This window comes from Haliaeetus leucocephalus, unplaced genomic scaffold (assembly GCF_000737465.1).
Source record: "Haliaeetus leucocephalus isolate CR32 unplaced genomic scaffold, Haliaeetus_leucocephalus-4.0 Scaffold147, whole genome shotgun sequence".
NCBI lineage: Eukaryota > Metazoa > Chordata > Aves > Accipitriformes > Accipitridae > Haliaeetus > Haliaeetus leucocephalus.
The window spans coordinates 1,325,731-1,350,251 of record NW_010972583.1 but is presented as its reverse complement, the minus strand read 5'-3'; the positions used below and the strand labels follow the sequence as shown (position 1 = coordinate 1,350,251).

Here is a 24,521-nt window from a genome sequence, read left to right as displayed (position 1 = left end):
TGTAGCGCTTGGAAATATTTTCCCTCGTGCTAGCTCTTGGGGGGAAAAAAAAAACCCCAAACCCAAAACGTCTTTTTCCCACCGGCAGAGATGGTTTCTCCCGCGGTGGGCTGGAAGGCACCTCTAGGGTGGTTTTCGGGGTGAAAACCGCACGAAGAGGGGCACCCCGCGCCCCTCGGACTCGGCGGCCTCCGCTCTGCTGCGTGCGTGGGTGCGAGGTGCGGGAACCTGCCAGCCCTGCTGAGGTTCAGGCCTCGGCCGGGTGGTTTTCACGCAGTCGGGGACTTTCTCGAAGTCCGTCTGACGAGAAGGCTTTACTTTGCCGCTGGGCCCAGGCAGAATACGTTTTCTCATTTACGCAGATTGTGTAAGAGGCTCTTTCTGTTGTCCTTCCAAACCAAATGTATGTATCGTAAGTATTTTGTGGATGTGTTGTGGAAAGTACTGGAAGTGTTTGCGTTGATCTGTCATGAAGTTTCTGGTGGCTACCGTGCATGTGTGAGGGAAATGGCACAAATTTGCAACTCCTAAATTAGTATTTGTTCCAAACCTGAGGTCTGGACATCACGCTGTGCTGGTTGGACAATAGGAATTTGCCTTGTGATCTTTGATTCCACAGAAAATCACTTACACAGACTAAAATTGTGAATGCTTGTAAGTAGGTAGCTGTGTTGAAGAAGACCACAGAAGAAGGAGTCACACGCTGCTGCATTCACATGCTGATGATAGAATGGCCATGTTCTTGCTGGAAGCTCTGTGAGAGCGGTCTGCCAGATTCCTGAATATGATCAAGTTGTCATTAAACAGAAGTCTTGAAAGTACGCAAATACCAGGATGCTTAGCCAGGTTCTCTCTGTAACCAGTGCATCCGTGCATGCATGACTGTTGTTTTTTTTCTCAGTATTCACATAAAAGCTGTTGCACTTGAACGTGGAACTTGGCCTGATTGCATGCCAGGGAAATGTTTGAGCTTTCAAGAACTTTTGATGGGTACAGGGTGGCACTGGCCAATGCCCTCAAGCAGAGCATCGTGGAGATGGGACACATTCTTTCTGATAACGTAAGGATGAGTGGACTGTGTCAGCCCAAGGCCTTTTCTCCAACAGTGACCAGAGATGGATATCTAGGAAAAAGTAGGAGAATGTGGCTAGCAGCATGATACTTCCCCCGGTGCACCCCTAGAAACCATTGTCAGGTTGGGGATGCCCAGTCGGATGTTGTGTACAGCAGCTTGACATAGCCAGAAAACCAGCCTGCTGTTCTTGGAGGAGGTGGATGTGTAACCTCAGTGTTGAGAGTGAGGGCTTTTTAAGGAACCTGGGACTAATACTGTATAAAACTCTCTCGGTGCTCTCTTTTAAGTTATGTTTGTTTCTTGCTTTCACAACAGGGTTATGAATACAGCCGGAGTGGAAACCCTACCCGGAATTGCCTAGAGAAGGCTGTGGCAGCGCTAGATGGAGCTAAGTACTGTAAGCAAGTAATAGGTTCCTCAAGCAAGATGTCAGCATGTGTGTCTCCTGACTGTCTACAGTAGGCATAACTTGGGGAGCAAGGACACTGAGCTGTCAGCAGGAGCTGTATCACAGCAAGGCTTTCACAGCTTCTGACTACTGGTGATGGGCCAGAGCTGCTTTGTGGTGTGAAAAGGGTCCAACGCTTATCGTTCAGGAAAGTCCAGCTCAATCATTGGGCTTTCTCTAGTGCTTCCTCTTGCTGCATTTGATGTCTAAACTGAGTATGTCCTTGTGCAGCAGCACTGAATGCAGTGGGGAGTGGGAGCCAGGCAGCAGCTGTTAGCAGACTGTGTTACCAGTGTTCGTCCTGGGTTACACTGTGTAAAATCAGGCTGCTGCTTCTACTGATTCCACTTTATGAGTGAGATAGCATAAGCGAGAATGACTGAACAGGTTCCTTTTAAAAGCAGCAAAGTGAGGAAAGCGAAGGCAAGTTTGACAAGGTTGTATCACACTAAAATAAAGTCCATCTGCCACTTACTCTTTTCTGGTTTAGGTTTGGCTTATGCTTCTGGCTTAGCTGCTACTTTGAATATTACTCACCTGTTAAAGGCAGGGGATACTATTATCTGCATGGATGATGTCTATGGAGGTATGTAAAGCACAAGTGTGTTTTTGATCTTCATTGTACAAGTGATTAAATGTACTTATTTGGGATTCTCATGAACTTTCTGAATTTCCCACGCAGGGCCTTACTTTTCTTTAAAGCCTCTTCAAGTCATCAGAACACAGAACACTCCTGTCTGATTTTGGTGTTAGAAATTCAAACACTGAAAGATCCTGTGGCACAACGTGGAGGTTTAAAAAAATGTAGCTAACTAGTAATATATGCTTGAGTGAGGGGAAAATAACAACTTCCTAGCCTTGCACAGACTTGTTTGCAGAGCAGGACCCTCTGCATTCCAACGTAGCAGAGCTTTTCAGCTTCTGGTATTCTACTGTTTCTTTCCTAGGTTTCACCTGTTACCAACCAGCATTTTGTCTGGACTGTTTCAGACAACTATTCTGTCATCTTCCCTGAAAGCACAATTTGCATCTGTTATGCCCATGTCTTCTGAATGCTTCAGTGATGCTGCAGCCCACTATTAGGTTTTGATCTTGCATAGGGTTTTTTTGATCCATTTTTCCAAGAAACTCCCCAGTAACAGAGTGCATCCACCTCTGCCAAAGTCCTTCAAAAGGTTGATGCCACCCAAAATTCCCTAGTAGGAAGGTCTGCCAGGATGTCCTGTGGCAATCGGTGTCCTCCACGCCCGACTCCTGTGTTTCACTGATTGGCAAAGCTTGTTGTCTCCCTCTGTCTGCTTCAAGGCCTTGGCACAAAGATATCAAATCTGCTTTGTTTTCAAAGGAAGGTTAGAGAGGCCAGCAACAGGTAGCGTTTTTCCACGCAATAGCTGGAAAACCTTTTAGCGAGAGTAATCACCTTTCCCATTGCTAAGAGTGATTACTGTTTGCCAGTCAGTTCTCTATGCTTGTGCACATCAAATGTAAATACACACATTTGCTTTTAATGTCTTAGTTCTGTCATGCCAGATAGCTCTTCTCCAAAGTACATCTGGAGCCAAGTTGAGTGAAGACAGCAGGAATCCCCACTGACAATCTGCTCCTTTAATTCACAGCCCTCCCACCACAGAACTTGGTAAATCAAAGTCATTTGGCCAAAGCATATGATCAGCTCCTGACTTCAGAAAGGCTCGTAGGTGAATTTTTCAAGCAAAACCAGTTCACCTCATTAAAGCCTCAGCCCGTGGTGGTTTCTGCAGAGACAAATTTCATTGTTTCTTCCCTGAATTTTTTTCATACTTTTGTTGTAAAGAGACTGGCTTCCACACAGACAGCCTTATTCAGTAGAGTTCACACCCCATGACTTGGGACATCTGCAGATCTGCCACTGGCTGCTGTGGCCAGGATGTATTCAGCCCCTTCATTCTTCCCTCGGTTATCAGGGGCTCCTTGTCCCCTAAGTCCCTTCTTGTTTTTCTCCTAGGCTGTGCTCTTCTGGCTGTTCCTAGCCGTCTTTCCTGCTCACATTCTTGCACGCTGCAGCCTGGTCCTTTGTGAGCCACTTCCTCGCTGTTGCCTGTGCTGACTGCTTTTTGCCGTGCGGGGTTTACTCCTCCACCACGCTTGCCCTGTGCAGCCTTTCGTGCTTCAGCCCTGTAGCTGAAGTGACTCAACCTTTGAGTCGCTGGCTACTGAGTGCTGGCATGTGTCCCTGCTCCCTCAAGGGTACACTAGCTTTGGTAAGCTTTTAGTGCATTTTTTATAAAAAGCCTGGTTGGATAGGAGCGTGGTACTGCGCTTGCTAACTCAAATGAATCCGCAGTATTCAAGGTTGTCAGAAAAGCAGTAAAAGAAATTGAAAAGCTCTCGGGCAGTGCTGGAAAGCATATTGCCTGGGACGTGTTTAAGAGGTGCTGGGTTTTGGGAGGTGTGAGGAGGAGCTGTAGGAAGTTGACATCTCTGAATTCTGAGCCATGGCTGTAACTTCTTAAAAGGGCTACTTTCAGTGTAACCTCTAATTTTCATCTAAGGATTTTTTGTAGTGTGCTATTATTAAAAGTATGTAAGACTACTGTAAAGCAACTTTTCTATGGTTTGTATTTGTAGAATTGACAGCCTATGTGAAAATTTCCCATGCTTGAATAAGCTTCTTGCAGCACAAGAGAGAATTTAATATATAGCTTATTGTAGAAATAAAAGTGTTTCCTTAAAAAAAAAAAAAGGAAAATATTCAGACATAGTGTTCAGCACACAGAATCACAGCCTGCATGTGCTATGACTTTAGGGCTAGATTGCAAACTGCTGTTCTGCGTAAGTGAGTAAATGTTGAATAACCTTGGCAGGAAGACCTAATGAATTAATTTTTAATCCAGGCAGTGTTGCCAGATAGTCAGTATGTTGCACATCTGGTGATCAACTGGTTGCTTCTGGTTGCTTCTTTTAATCTTTCCAATTAAAGGCTCCAAAGACAGAAAGGAAGGAAATAATCACTTTTTTATTTTCCTCGCTACATGTTTATTTAATGGAATGATAAGAAACACAGTAGCTGGAGTCTTCACCTTGATTTTTCTTCTCCCATGTTCTCAATTAAGCTTATTAAATAGAAAAAAAAAAAGTTTTAAAATATGCGATAGGAAAAAAGTTATTAAAAGTGGGGTGGGGGAAAGAGGATATAAAAACTGGAACTGCTAGCTTGTGCATGGCAAAGGGCTGGAGGAAAAGTTAGAAGCAGGCAAACTAAAAGGGGTCTGTTTAATTTTCTGATTACACCCCCCCCACCCCGAACAGCTATTAATTGAGAGTACTTCATAAGTCGCTCTGAATCCATTTTCCTATTATTACTTTTCCATGATGTTTAAAACTACAGCGATGTTTAAACTTTTTAGAAATAAGAAGTACCAATGTGCCATTTATGGTGTACAGCATAAAACTACCCTCCTGACTTTCCATGGATGCATACTGGAGATCAGTGAAGAAAAGTTAAGGAAGATGTTTCATTTTGTGTCTCTGATTTTTTGTTTGGTTTGGTTTGGTTTTGTTTGGGTTTTTTTAGGCACAAACAGATACTTCAGGAAAGTAGCCATGAAAATGGGTTTGAATGTATCTTTTGTTGACTGCACAAAAATTGAATGCCTGGAAGCTGCAATTACACCAGAGACCAAGGTAGGAGAGAGCGAAATCGCTGAACTTAATGTCGTTAATTAATTTTATTCTTGCTCTGGTTGTATTGGGTGTATGTGTCGAGCAGAAGGGTCTGCAGAGGTGGCCTCTGAAGTGACAGGTTGGGGCACAGCTGGCTGCAACACGTCCCCACTGCAGGCCACTTGGTGATGTTTGTGGTGCTTCACTGAAAACATTTTAAGAAGGGCAAAAAACACCAGAGAGAGAGAGGAGAATGGAAAAGGTAAGAAACAGCAGAGGGAACACCAAGGTTGGAGGAGGTGCTGCGTGGCACTGGAACAGGTAATCCCCTGCTCTAGTGCTAATTCAGCTGGAAAAGGTTTACAAACTTTTGGGTGTAAAGACTTTCTTCTGCCTATGTCAGGCCGCCTTCAGATGTGATGCACTTCAGTTTTCAAAAGCCTTGATGATCTTCCCATGCATCAGTTGTTTTTGTGGAGAATATTACCTCTCCCAAGTAACCTTGCCTTTCTTCAGTAGGGATGCTTTCTTATTTCAACTCTGCAAACCTGCACGGGAAGCTGACACTCAACAAGTTAACATTTAAAAGCACTTATGACTTACACATGTATCATCACCAGCACTGTAAAATCTCTAAACTGATGTTTTGTGTTGTTGAATTACTGCAGCTCGTTTGGATTGAAACACCCACAAATCCCACATTGAAGGTCATTGACATTCAGGCCTGTGCAGATGTAGTACATAAGCATAAAGATGTTCTTCTAGTAGTAGACAACACCTTTATGTCTGCGTATTTCCAGGTAAGTACTTTGTTTGTTTACAATTACCCTGTTATTTCAGTGTATTCGAAGATACGTTTTTAAAATGGAAGCACCACCAAGGAACTGTAGTTTTGATCTATGCATTGTAAAATTACCTGTTCTGTTTGTAAATACAACCCATGTACTGCTGCTTTTTACATTAGTAAAGATGGTATGCAACGTATTTTATAGCTAGCCATATACCAGTATGATAGCAGCAAAAGCAATATAGCTCAGCAGTCAAGTAAACACACCGTGTCAAGACAGTCAGGTAAGCTGTTGGGAGAATGGCTTCTCTGCCATTCAAAAAATCACATTTTTTAGTTCTCACTGATGGAAATCATAACAGGCCTGTGTCCTGTTTTCTAACTTTGGCCTTTTTATACCAGTTCTTCTGTATATGCTGTTTATGATCTGTTCTGAACCACCTGATATTCTAAAAAACGTAGTGGAAGAAAAAGTTAAAACAAGCAAACTTTGTTAAAGCTTTCTTTGAGACATTCAAGTTACCTTTTTCTTCAATATTTTGGTGAATGTGTGGCTTAGAAGTTTGTAATTTTGATCTCAAACAACTGGCATAACTTTTCTGCTTTTATAACTAGAATACATGAAGTGAAGACAATTTCTTAAGTTCTAAAAATGCTTCAGAATAATAAACGTCAAAGGCTTGTTCATCTTAACATGGGCTACAAATAACTCATGTATATTTCTCAGGAGACCAAGCTAATCGCTTCTATTTTAGGTCTAAAGTAAAACTTTTTTATGAGTGCCAAAGGCAAGGTGTCTTTGTTAAGGGTACTGAGAGCTTTATAGATTAAGAGTTTTACAGAAGGTGTTAATACTTAGCTAAAGCAGCACTTGGTTTTCTCTTGTACATACCAAAGCCTTGGTGATTTCCCCCCCACAACGTGTATTACTTCAGAAAGTCATGTGTGAAAGAGGAAAAGTGAGCATCTGGATATATGAGCTAGTTAATGTATCCTTTATTGGCCTGGTGCTAAGAGAAAGTCAGTTGTAATGATTAATTCTAGTAAGCATAATAGGTAATGTCTTTAAACCCCTCCAGACTGCTGCTGATACACTGTACTAAGAAGATCATAATTTTAGAGTGATTTATATAGCTATATTGAATGTAAATGGCACTGGTGCTTATGCTACCATTCTCCTGGCTGCGCATTGGGAATGCACGTTATCCACGTTCCTTGAATAGATGTCCACGTTTAATCTGACAGCAGCAGTCTTTTATTCTAAATCTGCTTGTTTTGTTACCTTTTAACACATTGATACTCTTCAGTCTTTATAAAATGTTATGAGCAAAGTCCTTTAGTTAGTAACCGATTTAAAAAAAAAATGTTGATGAGCAAGAAGTAATGAACAATATCTCAGTTTGCCTCACCTTAAAAAGGCTTCTGGGAAGAAAGCTGGGAGGTTAGGGAAGAGAGACCTGGCAAACAAAACCCTTTGCACTTTCTTCAGGTTTTCAGTTGTTGTTTCGGTGCAGTATCACCAATACTGATATCTAGAAAACAATGCAATTTTTTTTTGCTTTGCAGGCTATGTTGAGGTCTTCATTTTCCAAGGAAATATGCTTCAGAGTAAATACCATTACTTATCCTGCCTCATCCATAACCAATATAACTATTTTTTTCAGAAATATGAACAGGCTGTATGTTAGATGTATTCAATCAATCCTCTCCCTGAAGCCAGTGGGAATTATTTATTGTGGGTTCTTTGTATTGTGCTTATCTTGAAGTCAGAGTGCTTTCCTGTACTATTGTTTTTGTCACATATTCTATCTATCTTAATTCTCAGGTTTTTGTTTAGGGTGTTAAGTTTTGTGTTAAGTTTTTGTGGTTTGTTTTTGGTTTTTTTTTTTTTTTTTTTTTTAGTTTCTCCACCTATTGTTATTTTCTGTGTTGGATCACAGCCTTTCTTGATAGCTTGAAATGAACCAAAGTGCACACAAGCTTTAATTGGAACTATTATTTTAATTTCATTTCAGCGTCCTTTATCTCTGGGGGCTGATATTTGTATGTATTCTGCAACCAAATACATGAACGGTAAGTATGTGAGTTCAGCAGAACTCGGGCTGGCTATTTAAAAGTCATTCTGGCTGCAGGCAGTTCACAAAAGCCAGTGTGCCAGTAATTCTTAGATGGACCATTAGAGGAGATGGACCATTGAATAGATCATTAGTCTTCATAGCTCCTAAACTACCCTGGGAGAAGGAATATTGACCTGACTTCAGGTAATAGACCTAGAGGTGTTTATAGCCATGTTGGCTTTAATTTGACTACAACAAAGCAAGTGGCTTCAGCAGAAGATAGCTGCCAGAAATTATATTAAGGTTCAAAGGAGGTTTCATACGGCTGTGTTGGACCCTGTCCAAAAGTACGTTCATTGTGTTGTTTCCCAAACAGCCCAGACTTGGAGCTAATGTTGCTGTACCTGTGCTGTAGCCACACATCCTTGGTGGTGTGCATAGAAGTGGAAGTTTTCTGGCTGGTGTTTGCTGTCGCTAAGACAGCAGCCTGGTGCTGCTCCACAGGACACACCTGATTTCTGTACAATGTCCTGCTTTCTGGCAGTTAGCGGCGGTGGGCTTGGGAATTGTCTGGGAGCATGCGTGCAGCACACGGCAGAGCACACTGCTGACCAGAGCTTTCGAAAAAGCTGAAATCTGCCTTATGATTCATGTGCTGCACAGAAAGGATGGCTGTAGCAATGAGAAGGAACCCAGTGTCTCGCAAAAATGGGACTGTATTAGCACCAAGACTGAGAAAATGGGGGTTTGTGGCAGAACGCTGGAGCAGATGGAGTGGCTGATTCTGTTCTTGTCTTCTTGCATTTTTAGGGCATAGTGATGTTGTAATGGGACTTGTTTCGGTAAACTGTGATGATCTCTACGAAAGGCTCAAATTCTTACAAAACTGTAAGTTGTCAATATAGGAAATACCTTGAAATGAATTGTATTCAAATATACCAGCTCGTAATGGGAAACATGTTGCATGCACACAAGTATGAAATCTATCTAGAGATGTAGCTCAGGCATTTAAATGTGCAGAAGTGTAAATGACTGGAGACAAAGTGGTAACACAGATCTAAGAAACCTGAATTCTCTTCCGTGCCTTTCACCGGTACATAGGGTGGCCTTATGCAAACATGATAGCTTTTGGTATGCCTCTGTGGCTTCTCTCAAGTAAAGTTAATCCCACTGGTCTCCACATCCTAACTGCTTCTAGAAAAGTGCAGAGAGCAGTGTGGGTTGTTCAACATTTGTTCACCAGGGGCTGGTGAGTGGGGTGAATTGTCTGGTGGCAGGGGCTTGAATGCAGGCAGCGCTCTTCGCTGCAGGACTGTAATTCCGCTCTATCCCTGCTTTCCCCTGAGAAGTGTGTGCCCCGCTGCTCCCGAGAGAGGACTGAGCCGTGGAGCCTCTCTCTGTTGCCGTTCCCAGAGCCATGCGCTGGTGTGGCGCGGAGAGCTCTGCCGGTGCTCTGTGCATCATGTGCAGAGGCAGGAGATGGGGCACGTCCCAAATGCGTCAGATGCAGAGCAGCCGCGGTCTGTCTCCCATGTGCAGCACCTGCAGTTACGTGGGGCATGACTGCTTACAAAGTCTCTCTTTAGGTTATAGTTAAGACCATGGCAGAAAGAGCACCATCGTATATGAAGAAGCATACAAACATTTAAGTTATAGAATCCTAGAATGGTTTGGGTTGGAAGGGACCTTAAAGATCATCTCGTTCCAACCCCCCTGCCATGGGCAGGGACGCCTTCCACTAGACCAGGTTGCTCTAAGCCCCATCCAACCTGGCCTTGAACGCTTCCAGGGATGGGGCATCCACAGCCTCTCTGGGCAACCTGCTCCAGTGCCTCACCACCCTCACAGTCAAGAATTTCTTCCTAATATCTAATCTAAATCTACCCTCTTTCAGTTTAAAGCCATTACCCCTTGTCCTATCCTAAATTATGCCTTTATTTAATTTCATCTAACTCGTGTCAAACACATCTGGGTTTTTTTTTTAATTCATTCACACATCAGAGGATCTGCCTAATGCAGAATTTCCTTATATAGGTTGATTTTAACAATTTTACTGCCTCTTAACGGTAACGAATAAATTTCTGTACAGTGTTCTGTCTGCACTCTGCCTACAGCAGAAGGAGTAAAGGTATGTTATGTCTAAGAAATTTAATCCTTGAGTCTTCAGCTTGTTAGTTCAGCTCATTAACTGGCTTCCCATGTGTGTGAGATGAGGAAGACAGATTGCATCAGATGTCTTTCCATTGTCTTGTAACTTTCGATGTTTTGGAAATCAGGACTGTATTTAGTTTTATTAAAAAAAACCCAAACCCTTTGTTTTATGTGGAATATTGTTTCAATTTCTGTAGCTCTTGGAGCTGTTCCATCTCCCTTTGACTGTTACCTGTGCAATCGTGGTTTGAAGACACTGCAAATCCGGATGAAACAACATTTCCACAATGCATTAGCTGTTGCTCGATTTCTTGAGTCAGATTCCCGGGTGGAGAAAGTAATTTTCCCAGGTAGGTTGGCAAGATTCAGAGTGGGTGACATCTTAGAGTGATGGATTTGAGTACTGTAATACTACGTGTCGTTTGTGCACCCTTCACATTTGGTGACTCTGGGTTAGGTGTCCACCTTGGCAATAGGCTGTTTCTACATAGCTGAAGGTGAGCTGCTTTACCCTTTGAAGTGATGGTAATTAACTTAAAGTAACTTCTACAAATTTCAGGCTTGCCTTCACACCCTCAGCATGAGTTGATCAAGCGGCAGTGTACTGGCTGTCCTGGGATGATAACCTTTTACATTAAAGGAAATCTCAAACATGCTGCTACCTTTCTCAAGAATTTAAAGGTAAATGACTGTAAATACACACTGCCTTAAAGGGACTTGAGACTGTCCTTCTGAGGGTGATAATGGAAGGAATTCTTTTTTCTTGGGGTGGGAAGTCTTTCTCTGTACTTGCAAAGCTCCTAAAGTCATTTGGGTGTAACCATCTCTAAATAATAGATTATTTGTAAATGGGAGGCTAATGAGAGGGAAGAAAAGGATGCCTCAGCTCATTTGAAGTATTTGTTTACACAGTAGGGTGTAGTATATCCAGGTTAGCCGAGGCATTGCTTCTAATAAAGGGCCTGCATACCAGCCTTTTGCAAAAATACCTGTAGGATTTGAAAGCAGAGAAGCTGTGGCTGGTGTAATACTGTCGTAATATTTCAAAGTACTCATCAGGAGAATAACCCATTGAGAAATGACATGAATCATGAAGCAAAGAGGGAGTCCCTCATAGTTGTTTGGGTTTTTTACCTAAACCATAGGCTTTTGCTCTTGACTTTGCAATGTATTAATTCTGCCTGTGCTCTTTAATGTGTTTGCTAGTCTTGATCTCTGGTTAATTTGCATCCTGCTCTTGTGTCTTTGCTGTTTTGCTCTTGGAAAAACAAATCAATAATAATTGACAAAGGTAAATTAGAACTTCCTTCTCCGCCCTATCTTTCTTACTTGCCAGCTAATGTCATCAGCTGAAAATTAATTTACTAAAAATACAATTTTCCCACAAAATATCCTTTTACATGAGAGCGAGTTTTTAATCCTGGCACAGGAGATCTACCAGCTTTGACAAAAAGTATCAGGGAATACATTCCAGGAGAAGTAGTTGCTTACGAGTATATTCACTTCATCCCTTTGACTTGGGTAACCATCAGTTTGTCACTAGGTTGGTACAAATGTAAAGCCATTTCCTTAAACCAGGCTGAGAAGAGGATTATTTTGTTGATAAGTTTAGTTGTGTTTTGGGTTTTTTTTTTAAAGGGAAAAAAGTGAATATGAGCAACCAGGGCTTTAGAGAAATGTTGAGGGCAGTAAGTGCATTCACAGCAGACAAATTGTGAATCTGTGTTTGACTGCAGCTGGCTCTCTAGAGAGCCTTTTTGTCATCCATGAATACCTGCCCATAATTCAAAGATCAGTGCTAAAAAACCCCTTACCTAACAGTAAGCATTTCACAAACACTAGTCCTGTTAAGCACTGAGAAATTTAGGCTGGTTTTCAAAATACTAAACTAACCATCAGACTCAAGGAATGAGGGAGAAAATCTGTTCAGCCTTATGGGAAGAATCTTAAATGTTTGGGTTTTTTCCCCATCAAGTCTGCCATTTGCCAGCCTGAAAAGTGTAGGTGTTAAATGCGAACAGTGATGAGTGATGCTGAAAGAAGAGTAAGGGTAGGATATGATCACTTAAACCTTAACTGAAATTTTTGAGATCCGAGTCTTACTTTGTTCAGGCAGCCTGCTCTATCCTTCCTCTGAACAGAATGAAAACCATGGTGGTTTTCCAGAGCCTGCTCCCTCGTGTTGTGCATTTCCCTTCTGCTCTGCCTCCATTGCTGCCCATGCATTGCATTGTAGGAACTACTCCTGAGTTATATTTGCTCAACATGGGCATCAGTGTCCCCTTTAGGGCGTTTTTAGGACAAGTCTATTCTAAATCTTAATAGCTCTTAACCTGCTAAATGTACACTTTTTTTTCCCCCTAGTTACAGCTAATACCTTTCATAATATAAAAATTATTACAGAAAAAATTGGAAAAAAAACCCCAAACAAACCACTAAACGTTCCTTTTTCCTTAACCATCTCTTTCTAGGCATTTGTAACCTTACCCTTCTTATGGTAACTTCTGTTTAATTTTTCCCATAGGTTTTTACGCTGGCTGAGAGTCTGGGCGGATATGAAAGCCTAGCAGAGCATCCGTAAGTCTTTCGTCATCTTAAGTCTAAAAAAGCCGCAGAGTAACAAAAAATTCTTATGGGAGTTCTAAAATTTTCTAGTACACAAAGCCTAGATATTTTGCATGTAACTGAGATTCAAGGATAGTATGTTGTATAGCACAAAAACCAGCAGCTACTCCAGAAGTGAGAGTGACTTTTGTGAATATAAGAATGCAATGATGAAAGCATTTCCACACTTCCTTGTTTTAACTGGGAGACTGAGACACAATTTGTTGCTATGATAACAAATCCAAGAAATCAGTCTGTGTTTGAATAAGTCGTATTGAGCAGATTTGGTCACACTGATGAGGAAAGAGGTCTGTCGTTCTGCCTGCTTACACAAGAGGGCACATTCAGTATGCTACACCGAACTGCATCTGTCTCCATGTCAGGTAAATGTTGTGGGGATTTTAGTAATACTTAGTTGCTCCTGTCTAGGTTAAAAGGCTAACAACAGGATTTTTATGGAATTAAATTATTTTACTTAAATCCAATTTGCTTTTCAAAAAGACATGGAAAGTTATGGCTAAACATATATGCTAAATCATTTCAGTTACTCATTTTAGAATAACAGCAAATCTTAAAACACTGAAGCAGTTGAAAGGTGATTGCAAATTGGTGGATGTCAGTGACTGAACATATGGGGGAAATAGCTTCTCACCTATATCCTCTGTAGCTGGAGAGAATAAACTCTTCAGTGTAAGTGGGTACAGTTTGACAAGTGATCTGAGAAACCAGAAGTTAAAAAAAAAAAATTAAAAATCAGGAGATTTTATACTGGAGACTGTATACTATAGTTGTTTCTCCACATGCTTAAAGCAGAGCTTTTGGATACTCTTTTTTAGAAAACAAATTAAATATATCTGGAAGGAAGAGGAATAGCATTTTCTCCTTTTTCAGTTCCAGATTGTTAAGTATCCTCTTCTTATTCCTCATTTGTAGCTTGGAAATGCTGTACTGAAACGCTGGGAGATACAAGTCACTGACTTGTCTGCAGTTTGCATAATTTACAGTAACTGATGATAGGATCTCTTTCTATCTGTGGGTTAACCAGCAGGTGGTACACAAAAGGTGTAAAATCTTCATAGAATTTCAGGGGTTACTGATGGGAAACGAATTTGTTTGGTCTTTAGAGATAAAAGTAAAAACTTTTTAGAAAAAAGGCTATTTTTTTTCCTACAGAGCCATCATGACTCACTCTTCAGTGCCTAACGAAGATAGGGAAGCTCTTGGAATCAGTGATACATTAATTCGCCTGTCAGTTGGTTTGGAAGATGAAGAAGATTTACTGGAAGACCTAGATCAAGCTCTGAAAGCTGCGGTAAGTGGGTTGTTACCTTAGTGCTGTCACTCTAAAAATAATTTCCGTTCTAGTCCTCTGCCTTTCTCACTAAACTGTCTCCTGGTAATTCTTACCTCGCTTAATTTTTAAACTACTCATAAATGTACCTTGCAGAGTGTGTGTACAGTTTTAAGGCTTTCATTTTTAGGTTTTTCTGTGCAGCAAGGTTTACAATCCTTGTCAGTCACGATTTGAATTGACATAGATTCAGATACAGCAGATGGGATGTCCCTGGCCTTTGAGTGATGGGCATAGCTGCTAAAGCCAGGCTGAGGGGAGACTGTCATACAGGCATCAAAGTGCTTAGTGTGTGCTCCAGATTTTTTATGTGATAGTTTTAGAGAGGGTTGAAATATATTAAAGAGCTTCAAGAAAAGAGCTTCTCCCAGACAGTAAGTCCAACATTTGAGTAACGCTATTTTGTTTATAAGTACTACTTCTACTCTTCTACCCAAAGTTCTGTATTTCAGAAAATAGGTTAAAATTGTTATTTACACATGGTAATTAATGTGATGCCATGTAGTGACTTTTCTTCTCAAGGCAGGTCACCTAAAATTCATGAGGTATAGATATGTTTGTGTATGAGTATACACACGTGCATGTGTGCACGGGAGAGGCTGGTTAAATGGGTACTGTCTTTCGGTTCTACGCAGATTTGTGCTGTGCTTTAGATCGGCTAATGCTGTGACTGAAAGAGTAATGGGGGTTTTTGCAAGCTTTTTTTTAATCACTTCTTTTTTTTTGTACTGGAAAGGATTAGTCATAGCTGGAAAATATAAAGTATGGGCACTTGACTTCGAACCGGTACATCAGTCTGATTGATCCCCTTTGGCAGCTGCAGACTTGCAGTTTGATGTACCAGTATTTCATTGCAGAATGTGCCATGTCGTACTGGACTCTATATTTATCATGCTGTGACTTATCAAGGGCATTGCCAATGTCTTTCGTTTCTGCAATTGCAGATAACTTATTAGGTGAGTTTCCCAGATGATCCTAGGAAGCAGATCGTGTCGTGTGAAAGGTCCTTTCTTTTTTCCAGAAGGAAGTCCCTGACCTTTGGGTATGCAGGAGAATTCCTCTTGATGTGAAATCTCATGGCAGCTTTAGATCTGAATGTGTGAGCAAAGCATGTGAACCAGATGCCTTAAGGCTACCCAGGCACTCTGCCTCAACTCTCATTTTGTCTGTTCTCCAGAGCTTTAATGAAAGACTAAAATCCTTCCAACCTTCATAAGCATAATTATGTGTTGGGGAGAGGAAGGAGAATTTCCTCCCGATCCTGGTGGGCAACAAACAGAGCCCAGAGGTATTGCTGCCAGAGGAAAGTGCCAGCCAGTCCTTGCAAATGCTGTTGGCGATCTCAGGATATCCATTGCTCAAGGATGTGTACTTGTCATGGTTTAACCCCGGCTGGCAACTAAGCACCACGCAGCCGCTCACTCACCTCCCTCACAGTGGGATGGGGGAGAGAATCAGAAGGGTAAAAGTGAGAAAAACTCATGGGAGTAAACACTACTTAGCAACAACTGAAAACATCAGTGTGTTATCAACATTCTTCTCATACTGAACCCAAAACATAACACTATACCAGCTACTAGGAAGAAAATTAACTCTATCCCAGCCAAAACCAGGACAGTACTAGATCTTTGGTTCTTGTTGCAAGCTTAGTTTTTGTTCTCAGGAACTGCCAGCTCCTGTCACACAATCCCATCCATAAAATTTGTTATTCCGTCTTTACAACTTTAGGTTCTGTTCCCAAGTATCCTGTTTGCCTGATACTGAACTTTACTCCTGGAAAGTCAAAAACTTTGATTTACAAAATCTAAATGTACTCTAGTCTGTTTGTATCCACTTGATCCCAAGTTGCTCCCACACAGGCAAATGTAGGTATTAGGCATGTTGCCACCAGGCAGTGAAAACGTTTCATCCAGGCAGTACGCTCTCTGCCATGCCGTGGGGTGGGCAAGGAGGTCAAAGAGAAGGAGACAAACCAAGGACTGCAGCAAGGCACACGCTTAAGAGGGGCTTCAGCAAGTATGGGAATAAAGTTTAATAAATAACCACATTAAAAAAGCATGCGTTTCCTTCTTCCTTTCTCCCAGCTTGTACTTTTGTACTGTAGGAGCACCATAACTCTTGGTGGTTTCTCTGTTTGTTTTCTTTGAGTGGGAATTCTGCAGATTTGGTGACTCCCCAGGAGCCCTTGTAATGCCGAGGGCAGAGTTCACAGTCTTTGGTGGACTTTGAGTCAGCTCCAAGTCAACGTCTGAGGCAGAGCTAGGTGCAGCAGTGCCTTTTTCTCCTCTGCACCCCTGCAGGCACCTGCATACCCCCAAAATAATTAAAAAAAAAAAATAAAGGTGTTTGAAATAGAGTTTTGTCTGTGTTAGAGAAAATGGTGGTATTGGTGGGCAAGTATAAATTTGAATCCTGCAGCAACTGCAGAAGTATAGTAGTTTGGTGTACTGTACAGACAGGAAATTTTTTGTCCCTCTTATTTTTTGGTCTTTTTTTTTTTTTTGGTGGTTTTTTGGTTGGTGATTGGGAATATTAGCAACAGTAACTGCCTGTATTTCTATATGGCAGCACAGAGCATGACCATAATCTAATGCTAAAATGTATCTTATGAAAAGAAAAAGAAAAACAAGTGCATGGTTGATATAGGTGCATAGCGTAATTCTCTCTGTTTTTCCTTCTCATTGCAGTTTGAAGACCATAAGGCTTGATGTTTAAAACTGGAACTTGACATTGAACGTTGAAATGGCTAAAGAAGATGACACAGAAAGCCAAGTTGCTAATGATTTTCCTTTGATTTGCCTCTGAGAATTTAAATCTGTTCAATCCAATGCTGGATTCCCAGGGAGTTCTTACTTTGTGCCATTACATTTATTCTGCTGATGTTTGGCTGTACGTGAACTGTGCACTGTGGCACACAGCCTGTGCTCTCCTGTGGGTCTGTTTCTGTTGTATTGTAATCCTTTGGCTTTGGAATTTATGGAGTCAGTAAGCTGTGTTTGAGAGCAGCTGTGATGCACACTCAGGAATATTATCCCGGTTCTCTCAGTGGAGGTTGGTGTTTCTCATTTGTCCTGCTAAGGGTGCAAAGGTGTTAGGTCAAAAGGGTTGGTTTCTTTTACTGCTCCTCAGGATGCACAACTGATTTTTCTCATATCTTCTAATCCAACAGTTCAATGTAAAAACTGTTGATTTAACTTAGATTTTTTTTTTTTTAATTAGGTTGGAAATGTGGTTAAATGCTTGCTTTTTCACCTGTTGATATTTTATGGACTATTGAAAATGAAGTGAAGTCCAATACCTGATAAACAATAGTAACTTTCTAAAGAGGATTCTTTCCCTTTTTTAAAAAAATCATGTAATGTTAGTGATGGTAATGATTTGGTTTATATTTGGAATGGGAATAATTTTAATTAAAACATGCTTTGAATTTCCCTGATGTATTACTTGTTTTGACATTTATGTATACTACTTACATTCAAAATCAGATGATGAAATGACCCTGGATTTGTTTAAATTTTCCTACGGGAAAACGATGTCACTGATGTTTTTACTTTTGTCAAGAAAAAAAGATATAAATTCTAATGTATAACAACTTATCCTGCGAATTGCAATGCTCAGGCAAGGAATATTCAGGTGCTCCGGGGTGCTGCTTGCTTGGGGTGTGTGGTGGGCTGCTGCCTGAAGCGCCCGGCAAGGCGTCAGCTCTGAACAGACCTCAGCCCTCCTGCCCGCTTCCCCGCGGCTTCCCTAAATACCTGTGCTGAAGAACCACAAAAGAGGCACAAGTACTACAGGTGTTTGTTACAAGACTGACTACACATCTTTCTCAGTAAAAACATCTAGCTTTCCCAAACTAAATTAAAATTATACTTTCTGGGGGTGTCTTCTTTGTTTTGTTTCTTTCTCAGGTTGCAAGCTGACACGGAATGCGAGTTTGGAGACTTTCACTCGCCAGCTGATTAAAAGCTGCCTTAGATTATGGTATGGAACACCCTAAGGTGAGACGAGAGGGCTGTAGCCAGCTGCCGGTTGCTGTGAGCCCTGGTGGTACCCTGAGCAGGGCTAACTGTTGTCTGCTGTGGCTGTAGGAGAATCGAGCCCTTGGGCTTCTCCACGGCCAGGGCAGAGGCTGAACACGAGATGGAAATGAATGTGTTTCATCTAGCCCTCAGAGTGGTTGTTCTGAGTCATTCTCGGTTGGCCTGTCTGTAAGATCAGTGAAACATTGCAGGTGGCTTTTTATTAAATACTGCAGGATAAATACTGTTACTGTACTATCCAGATCTGGTTTTGACTCTAAGCAAAAGCAGCACATCAGTGTTAATTTCTGTGGAAAGACTTCAGCAAATAAGTTTTTGCATATATAATTATGAGTACAGCTCTAAAAACCTTGACAAGCTCCAGATTAACTGCGTTGGCATTTGTGCAGGCGCATGGCACATCAGTGATGCTGGTGGCTGAGTCGGAGGGTGGGAAGGGGCTACGGCTGGGGAGATCCACCTGCAGATGGATCAGATGGGTCAGGGAGTGGTAGATGCCAGCCGTGGTGCGGGCAGCGCGCTGAGATCCCAGGGCCTGATTTTTGGACAATAAAGTCAAAAGTGGGGCTGTGCTTGGCACAGCAGTGGTAGGGGTGCAGGCGTGCTGAACTGGTGTTGCGGTGCATCGGTCTGCTCTCCCCGAGAGGGGAACCAGCACAGAGGGTGCCTGTGTGCCTCTGCTTACAGCAAACCGCAGAGCCCTGCCTGCCTCGCATGGCCCAGCACAACGTCGGAGCTCAGGCAGGGCTTTAAATAGGGCGAGAGTTCTCTGTGTTGTAATTAAAACTAGGACTTTTTTTTTCCATACCGGGTCAATACAGCATTTTGATGTGAAGTACGGAGTACAAAGACAATCCTATCAACAGTGCCTGTCTAGGCACTGTGCCTTCTGAGCAGCAAACAATTAATGTATATTGACAGACAAACAGAATAGTCTTGATTATCTAGCATGATTAAATCGTGGGGAAACTGAGATGAAGGTATGCGTACCCAAGAAACATCTCATTTACTTATTTGCATATGAGTGTATTACAAAAGTACGTGCGAAACAAGTAGATGCTATAGGGGTGTAGCTGGTATGTGGTATGAAAATGAGGAGCTCTTGTTATTTTTTTAAAAGCCCACAACTGGTGATGAAGGCATCATGGTTGTATTGTGTGAGCTAGTAACTCTCCCTGCTCTAGTGAAAACTATCTTCTCTTCCACATTAATCTCTCTCTTAAATTTTCATATTTGTGGTTATAACGTTTTTTGAGTAAAGATCTGATTTAACTTCTATGTTCCCAGTCCGGGTAGTTTTAGTAGTGTCTTCACTAACACCGAGGTAATGAGTGATGAATACGGGCAGTTCTAGAAAGGATAAACTGAAGATGTGCCTGGGCCTGCGAGGAATTGATGGGGAGATGGGAATGTCCCAGGGACTGTATGCACCCTTAGGTGGCAGTGATGGGCTGGAAACCCCTCGCTCCCGCTTGTGCAGAGTCAAGTGTTAAAAGGTGAGCAGCTTGCATTTTTCTCTTTCCCAGGAAATCAGGAACCAGAAGTAATTTTTCCATTATTCTTTATTCATCTGAATATCCTTGATCAGTGTTTCCAAATTAGATCACAAATGTCAAAATAAGATTTCACTGAAATGTCGAATACAGGAGCTGCCACACTGAAGTAATGCCTGTGCTTGGGTGATGGGTGGCCGGAGAGGGGAGAGCCGAGCCCCGGGGGGCTGAACTGCACAGCAGGGCTGTGGAGAGGACAAGAAATCGACACGAGTGAGTCCTGGGGCAGTCTGGGTCCTGCTGTCCTCTATGATCTGTGGCTTTGGTGTGGCTCGTTTTGGCTGATTGGGGACCAAGCTGGCCCCTTCCAGCCTCTCCCCAGCTCAGGAAGTATTTGTCTTCTTGCAATCAAGTCAACAAGTTCTAAGTTTTGCTACGTAAACCACCTTTACAGTCAGGATACCCTTCCTTCTGCTGATGTTTTCCCAAGTCTAGCCCACAAACGTGAGTGCTCTGTTACCCACGGCTGCAGTCTTTGCATGGACCTCTCACGAGGACAATCCCTGGGAGAGCTGCAAGGACTGGGGAGACCTGCTTTTGTGTGGGATCGGTTGGCCCTGCCAGAGCCACCATCCTCTCCGGGCCAGGCAGGACACTCTGCACCTTGTGGCAGGGTCAGCAAGGTTGCTGGGTGGTGCATGCAACATTTTGGGTTTCGGTTTAGTTTTTCTTGTTTTTCCAAAATGTGGGTTACTGGTTACACCGGGTCAGCAGCATGTAAAAGCCCATCCGTAAAAAGTCTCTCAGATACATACATTTTTCTAGTAAGCGTGCAGCCACTATGTTGTGCAATGAGCTCCAGGTCCTGGTGTGGGAACGGTTGGTCTTCAGCTGCTTGTGAAGGGGCGCAAGCGTCTGGTTTCTGTCAAAAGAATATCTACCATGAAATTAATAGCTTGTGTGTTTCCTAGTTCTTTGGCTGCTGCCTTCTGCAGACATGAATTTCCTTTATACCATTTATTTGGGGAAGGGACAGACAAAACTGCCAGCAGCTACATTCTCAATGAATTGTTCAATGATTTTCTTAACACGTGCAATATCAGCCTGAAGTCGGCTCTAAGGTTGTCCTCCCCAGAACCGGGACTGGCCTCGTGTTGGATCTGCCAGGAACCAGTCTCCTTGTGGGGAGGGGTTGAAGTGAACGGTGGGAGAATGCAACAAGCTGGTTATACATCTGAACAGCAGATAATCCTTTGAGATCTTCTCTAAATACCTGTTCCTTCTGTGACTTTCCTGGAGTCATTCCATCTGCTCCCTCTCACGGGCCGACTCCAGATCCATCATGTATTTCACAGATCACATTCTTCCTGAAGTTAAAAGGATTAATTTCATCCTTCAGTTAGGTTTTGCAGATGTGGATTCAGATTACATCAGACTTCAAGGGGAATTTCCTTTTTATGTTGAGGCCCAGATCACACTCATATTGAATAGAGATTACATTTGTTCCCTGGAAAATAATTGTATAGTGCTAAGCCTAGAAATAAGACCAATTAAACCGTGTCTCTTCTGAGAAACTGCAGCCCGCGAGGTGACTTAATGGTGTTAGGGGGGAAGTGGAAGGGATGTGGCAGCTCCTGCACAAAATCCAGCGCAGTGTTACAGGCTTGCTCCTGGCCCTGTGAATTTGATGTGCTGCCAGTCTGCGTGGTGGGGGACGCCAAAGACAAAATGGTCCTTGTTCTTACACCGGCAGGATTCTGCTGAGGAGAGTGGGTGTCCCAGGAGTAAACGAGAGCAGAGCTGGCTTTTGACTAAGAAAACTCCGCTGGCGCCTGCCCTTCCTCTTCTGTAGTGCACCGACTCACTGGCCCAGGTCAGAAAGCAAAAAGCAAAACCCCACTGGGGCAGGAGAGACACCCACGAACAAGAAGGGGACGGTTTGTTGGCTCGTTCCTGGGCTTGGCTATAGAGTGAGCGGCCTGTGCTGAAATAAAATGCCACCTGTGCAACTTTCGCTGAAAAACTTTGGGCTAGAATGTCATTTTAAGCCGTATACAAGAGTGATCCCCACCTGGCTGTTTTCTGACATTTTTACCATCACGAAGGAGAGGAGGTGCTGCTCTTCCCGTACCAATCGACTGCCTTGCACTGAAGGTAGATGTGGCTGCGAACCGCTCTCTCCGCAGCCGCGACGGGTATTTGGGGAAGGGAATGTGTGGGTATCTCCATCCCAAATCACCCAGGGAGGATGCCAGGAGCAGCCAGGGCATGCCATGGGAGCTGCGGAGCAGCGTGGGACCGGGCGAGCGGTGACATCCTCCGCGGGAGGTTTTGCAGCAAGTGCAAGAGTCAGCACCTCCCACGCTCTCTCCCAGCCTCAGATTGCCCTAACTTGAGCTTTTTTTGGCATTTGTCGGCTGCAGTCGCAGTTGCAACCGTTTGATGAAGGGCTTTTTTGTTTTCCAGCCATAGCACAGCCAAGAGCTGTACCACATTAGTCAGAACAGTTCTTAGAAACTTCCAGCTTTTACTTACAGGAAAGTTGCTGTAATTGAAATCTGCTATTTGTCATAATTAGATAAACTTGTATATATTGAAAATGTCAAGCGATACCATGCATACTTTCCATTTTGGCAGACTCTGACCCATTTTGCAGATTTGCAGACTGGCCCCTGCTGTCACCACTGACCATGAACACAGAAATATGAAGATGCTTGATCTTTTCCTGCTGCTGTAGGTCTGTGTCAGAGCATGAGCTGGGAAATGGAAGCTCAGTATCCTACATATTTATGGATTTAGTGGACTCAAAGGCATTAACTCCAGCAAAGCAGATGCACTCTTGTGTTAGTATGGCTTCCTAACCATTGCAGGCACATCTTTGTGAAACACTAAACTGAGTTTGAGCCTGATAAGCGCTTCATAATTTTTTAATCTGCTATCAAGTGTGGTAGCTGACTTACAAATGCAATTTTTGTTCCTCCCTTTTATCGTCTTCCATTAGGAAAATAGTGATTCTCTCGTGGCTTGCTAAAAAGCCAGGTGTTGTAAAATGGGAACAGAGCCATGGCTCTCACCCTGGCAGCCTCGCTGTGGCCAAACCCGTCTCTGGGTCCCCCAGTTTCCCTCTGCTCAGCTCGTGCAGAGGTGAGGGCATCTCGGTCTCCGCAGACACCCAGGTCGCTCTGGGCAGTTGCTGGGGTTGGAGATGCATCCCCATCCCACCGGCTGGGTCCCTGGGATGGCGGGGCAGGGAGAGGGATTGAAAGATTTTTCTCCCAAAGCTTTCAGCCTTCAGTTTTATCCCTATAAACAACTATGAAAATTTATTTTTCCTCTATTGCGTAACACGTTTTTCACCTAGTATATCATATTCCTGCTTTATTAAACCAAAAGGCTGTGTACCTGTCTGCCTTTCTTCCCCATGTGTTTGTTTACACAGGTGTTTGCAGAGTGTCTGGCACCGCTGTCCCCGAGCCTCGCCACCGAGGGCATTGGATTCGGCTCACCGAAACCTTCCTGCCCTTTTCCGGGGGCTGCTCTGCACCCTAAGAGGCAGTGAGCGGAGCCCCCCCGGAGCCAGCGGCTCAGGGAGCTTCCCCCCCTCGCCTCGGGAGGGAAGAACGCCCTGGCTGTTTATTTCTTGCCCAAGAGTGCCGCTTCCTCCGAGGGAAAGCGCGTTCGGTGGAAACGCTGACTTTTTTTGGTGAAAGTTTTCCAGTTCAGGTTGGGGCTGTCAAGGCATTGCCGAGGACAGAACTGGAAAGAAAGGGAAAGATTTGATGAAAAAAGAGATGTTTTGAGCCTGACACCATTCTCTGAAAAAAGTCCAATGACTCGGGGCTTTTTATGGCCCCGTGGAGCAGGAGCAGACATCTGCCTCTCCATCACTGCCATGAAAGCAGCCGGCTCCCCGCCAGCCCTCCCTGCAGCCCCGGGCTCCCCCCAACTCATTTTCCCCTGCTCTAAGGGCGAGTGATGCTCTCGTGTCTCTGACACAGGTTGCAGAAACGGGAACAAGAACATGTATTTTTTGCAAAATGGGGAAGAGACTTTATGAGACTTAAGCACGGGGACTCCTGACTCGCCGGGACCCTGCAGCGCCGAGCCCTCTCCCAGTCGTGCGTGAGAAACAAATCATGGTCCATCACTCCAAAGCCTGGGTTGCACACAATTAAAGATGTTGCACCCTTGCAGTGCGGTCCTGCTATTTACAGGAAGAAAAAATCCGATTAGCAACACTTATTAATTGAGAGTATTTGATCTATTAACCAGGAAAATTCATTTGTTGATCGATGTGCAGTATTTGAGAGAGTGAATATGAATTAATGACTAGAGATATTGGTCTCTTTCAGAAATGACAAGGGATTCTGCAACCATTTCCTCTTGCCTTTAATTAGGTTGGTCAATAGAAATTTCAGGTAAATTTCTTGCACATGGAATGCTGAGCAAGCTGCTCTTAAAAAGCCTAAAAACCATAAGTCTACATTAGTGTCTAGAATTAATGAAGAAACTGGAGTGCATGGCTAGAATTTCACCTGTATCGTGACTAAATGTTAAGGCTATTTGGAATGAATAAATTAAGTCTGAACAGCTTTTTAGTTGGATGTGACAAGTGGGAAAACTTGAAGCTATACTAATGCTGAGGTGGTCACAAATGAGGCTCATTTTTCTCCTCTGTCCTGAGGGAATGCTGTGTTAATTTTTTGAATGGAACTAAAAAAATATGCATTTTTCCCACTACTTTTTTGACTAGCGCTAAAATGGGCTGCTGTGGGAAGATCCTGCCTGTGCTCCCCTCCTGGCTCCTCATCCTCTCAGGTCCAGCACAAACCCACGTACCGAAGTGAGGCTGGGGTAGCAGAGATGCTGAAGG

The 24,521-nt window shown here is 43.1% G+C and overlaps 1 protein-coding gene across 1 annotated transcript in view; it reads left to right on the top strand.

Annotated features, from left to right (window-relative positions):
• CTH (cystathionine gamma-lyase) overlaps window positions 1-16,885 on the top strand; it is a 17,332-nt gene extending 447 nt beyond the window's left edge. The window contains exons 2-12 of the mRNA XM_010561500.1: window positions 1,391-1,472; window positions 2,014-2,109; window positions 5,077-5,186; window positions 5,834-5,965; window positions 7,968-8,025; window positions 8,820-8,897; window positions 10,358-10,510; window positions 10,720-10,841; window positions 12,685-12,737; window positions 13,938-14,076; window positions 16,803-16,885. Coding sequence (XP_010559802.1) covers window positions 1,391-1,472; window positions 2,014-2,109; window positions 5,077-5,186; window positions 5,834-5,965; window positions 7,968-8,025; window positions 8,820-8,897; window positions 10,358-10,510; window positions 10,720-10,841; window positions 12,685-12,737; window positions 13,938-14,076; window positions 16,803-16,823 — 1,044 coding nt within the window. The 3' untranslated portion in view covers window positions 16,824-16,885. The remainder of the gene's footprint in view (window positions 1-1,390; window positions 1,473-2,013; window positions 2,110-5,076; window positions 5,187-5,833; window positions 5,966-7,967; window positions 8,026-8,819; window positions 8,898-10,357; window positions 10,511-10,719; window positions 10,842-12,684; window positions 12,738-13,937; window positions 14,077-16,802) is intronic.
• The last annotated feature ends 7,636 nt before the right edge of the window (window positions 16,886-24,521 follow it).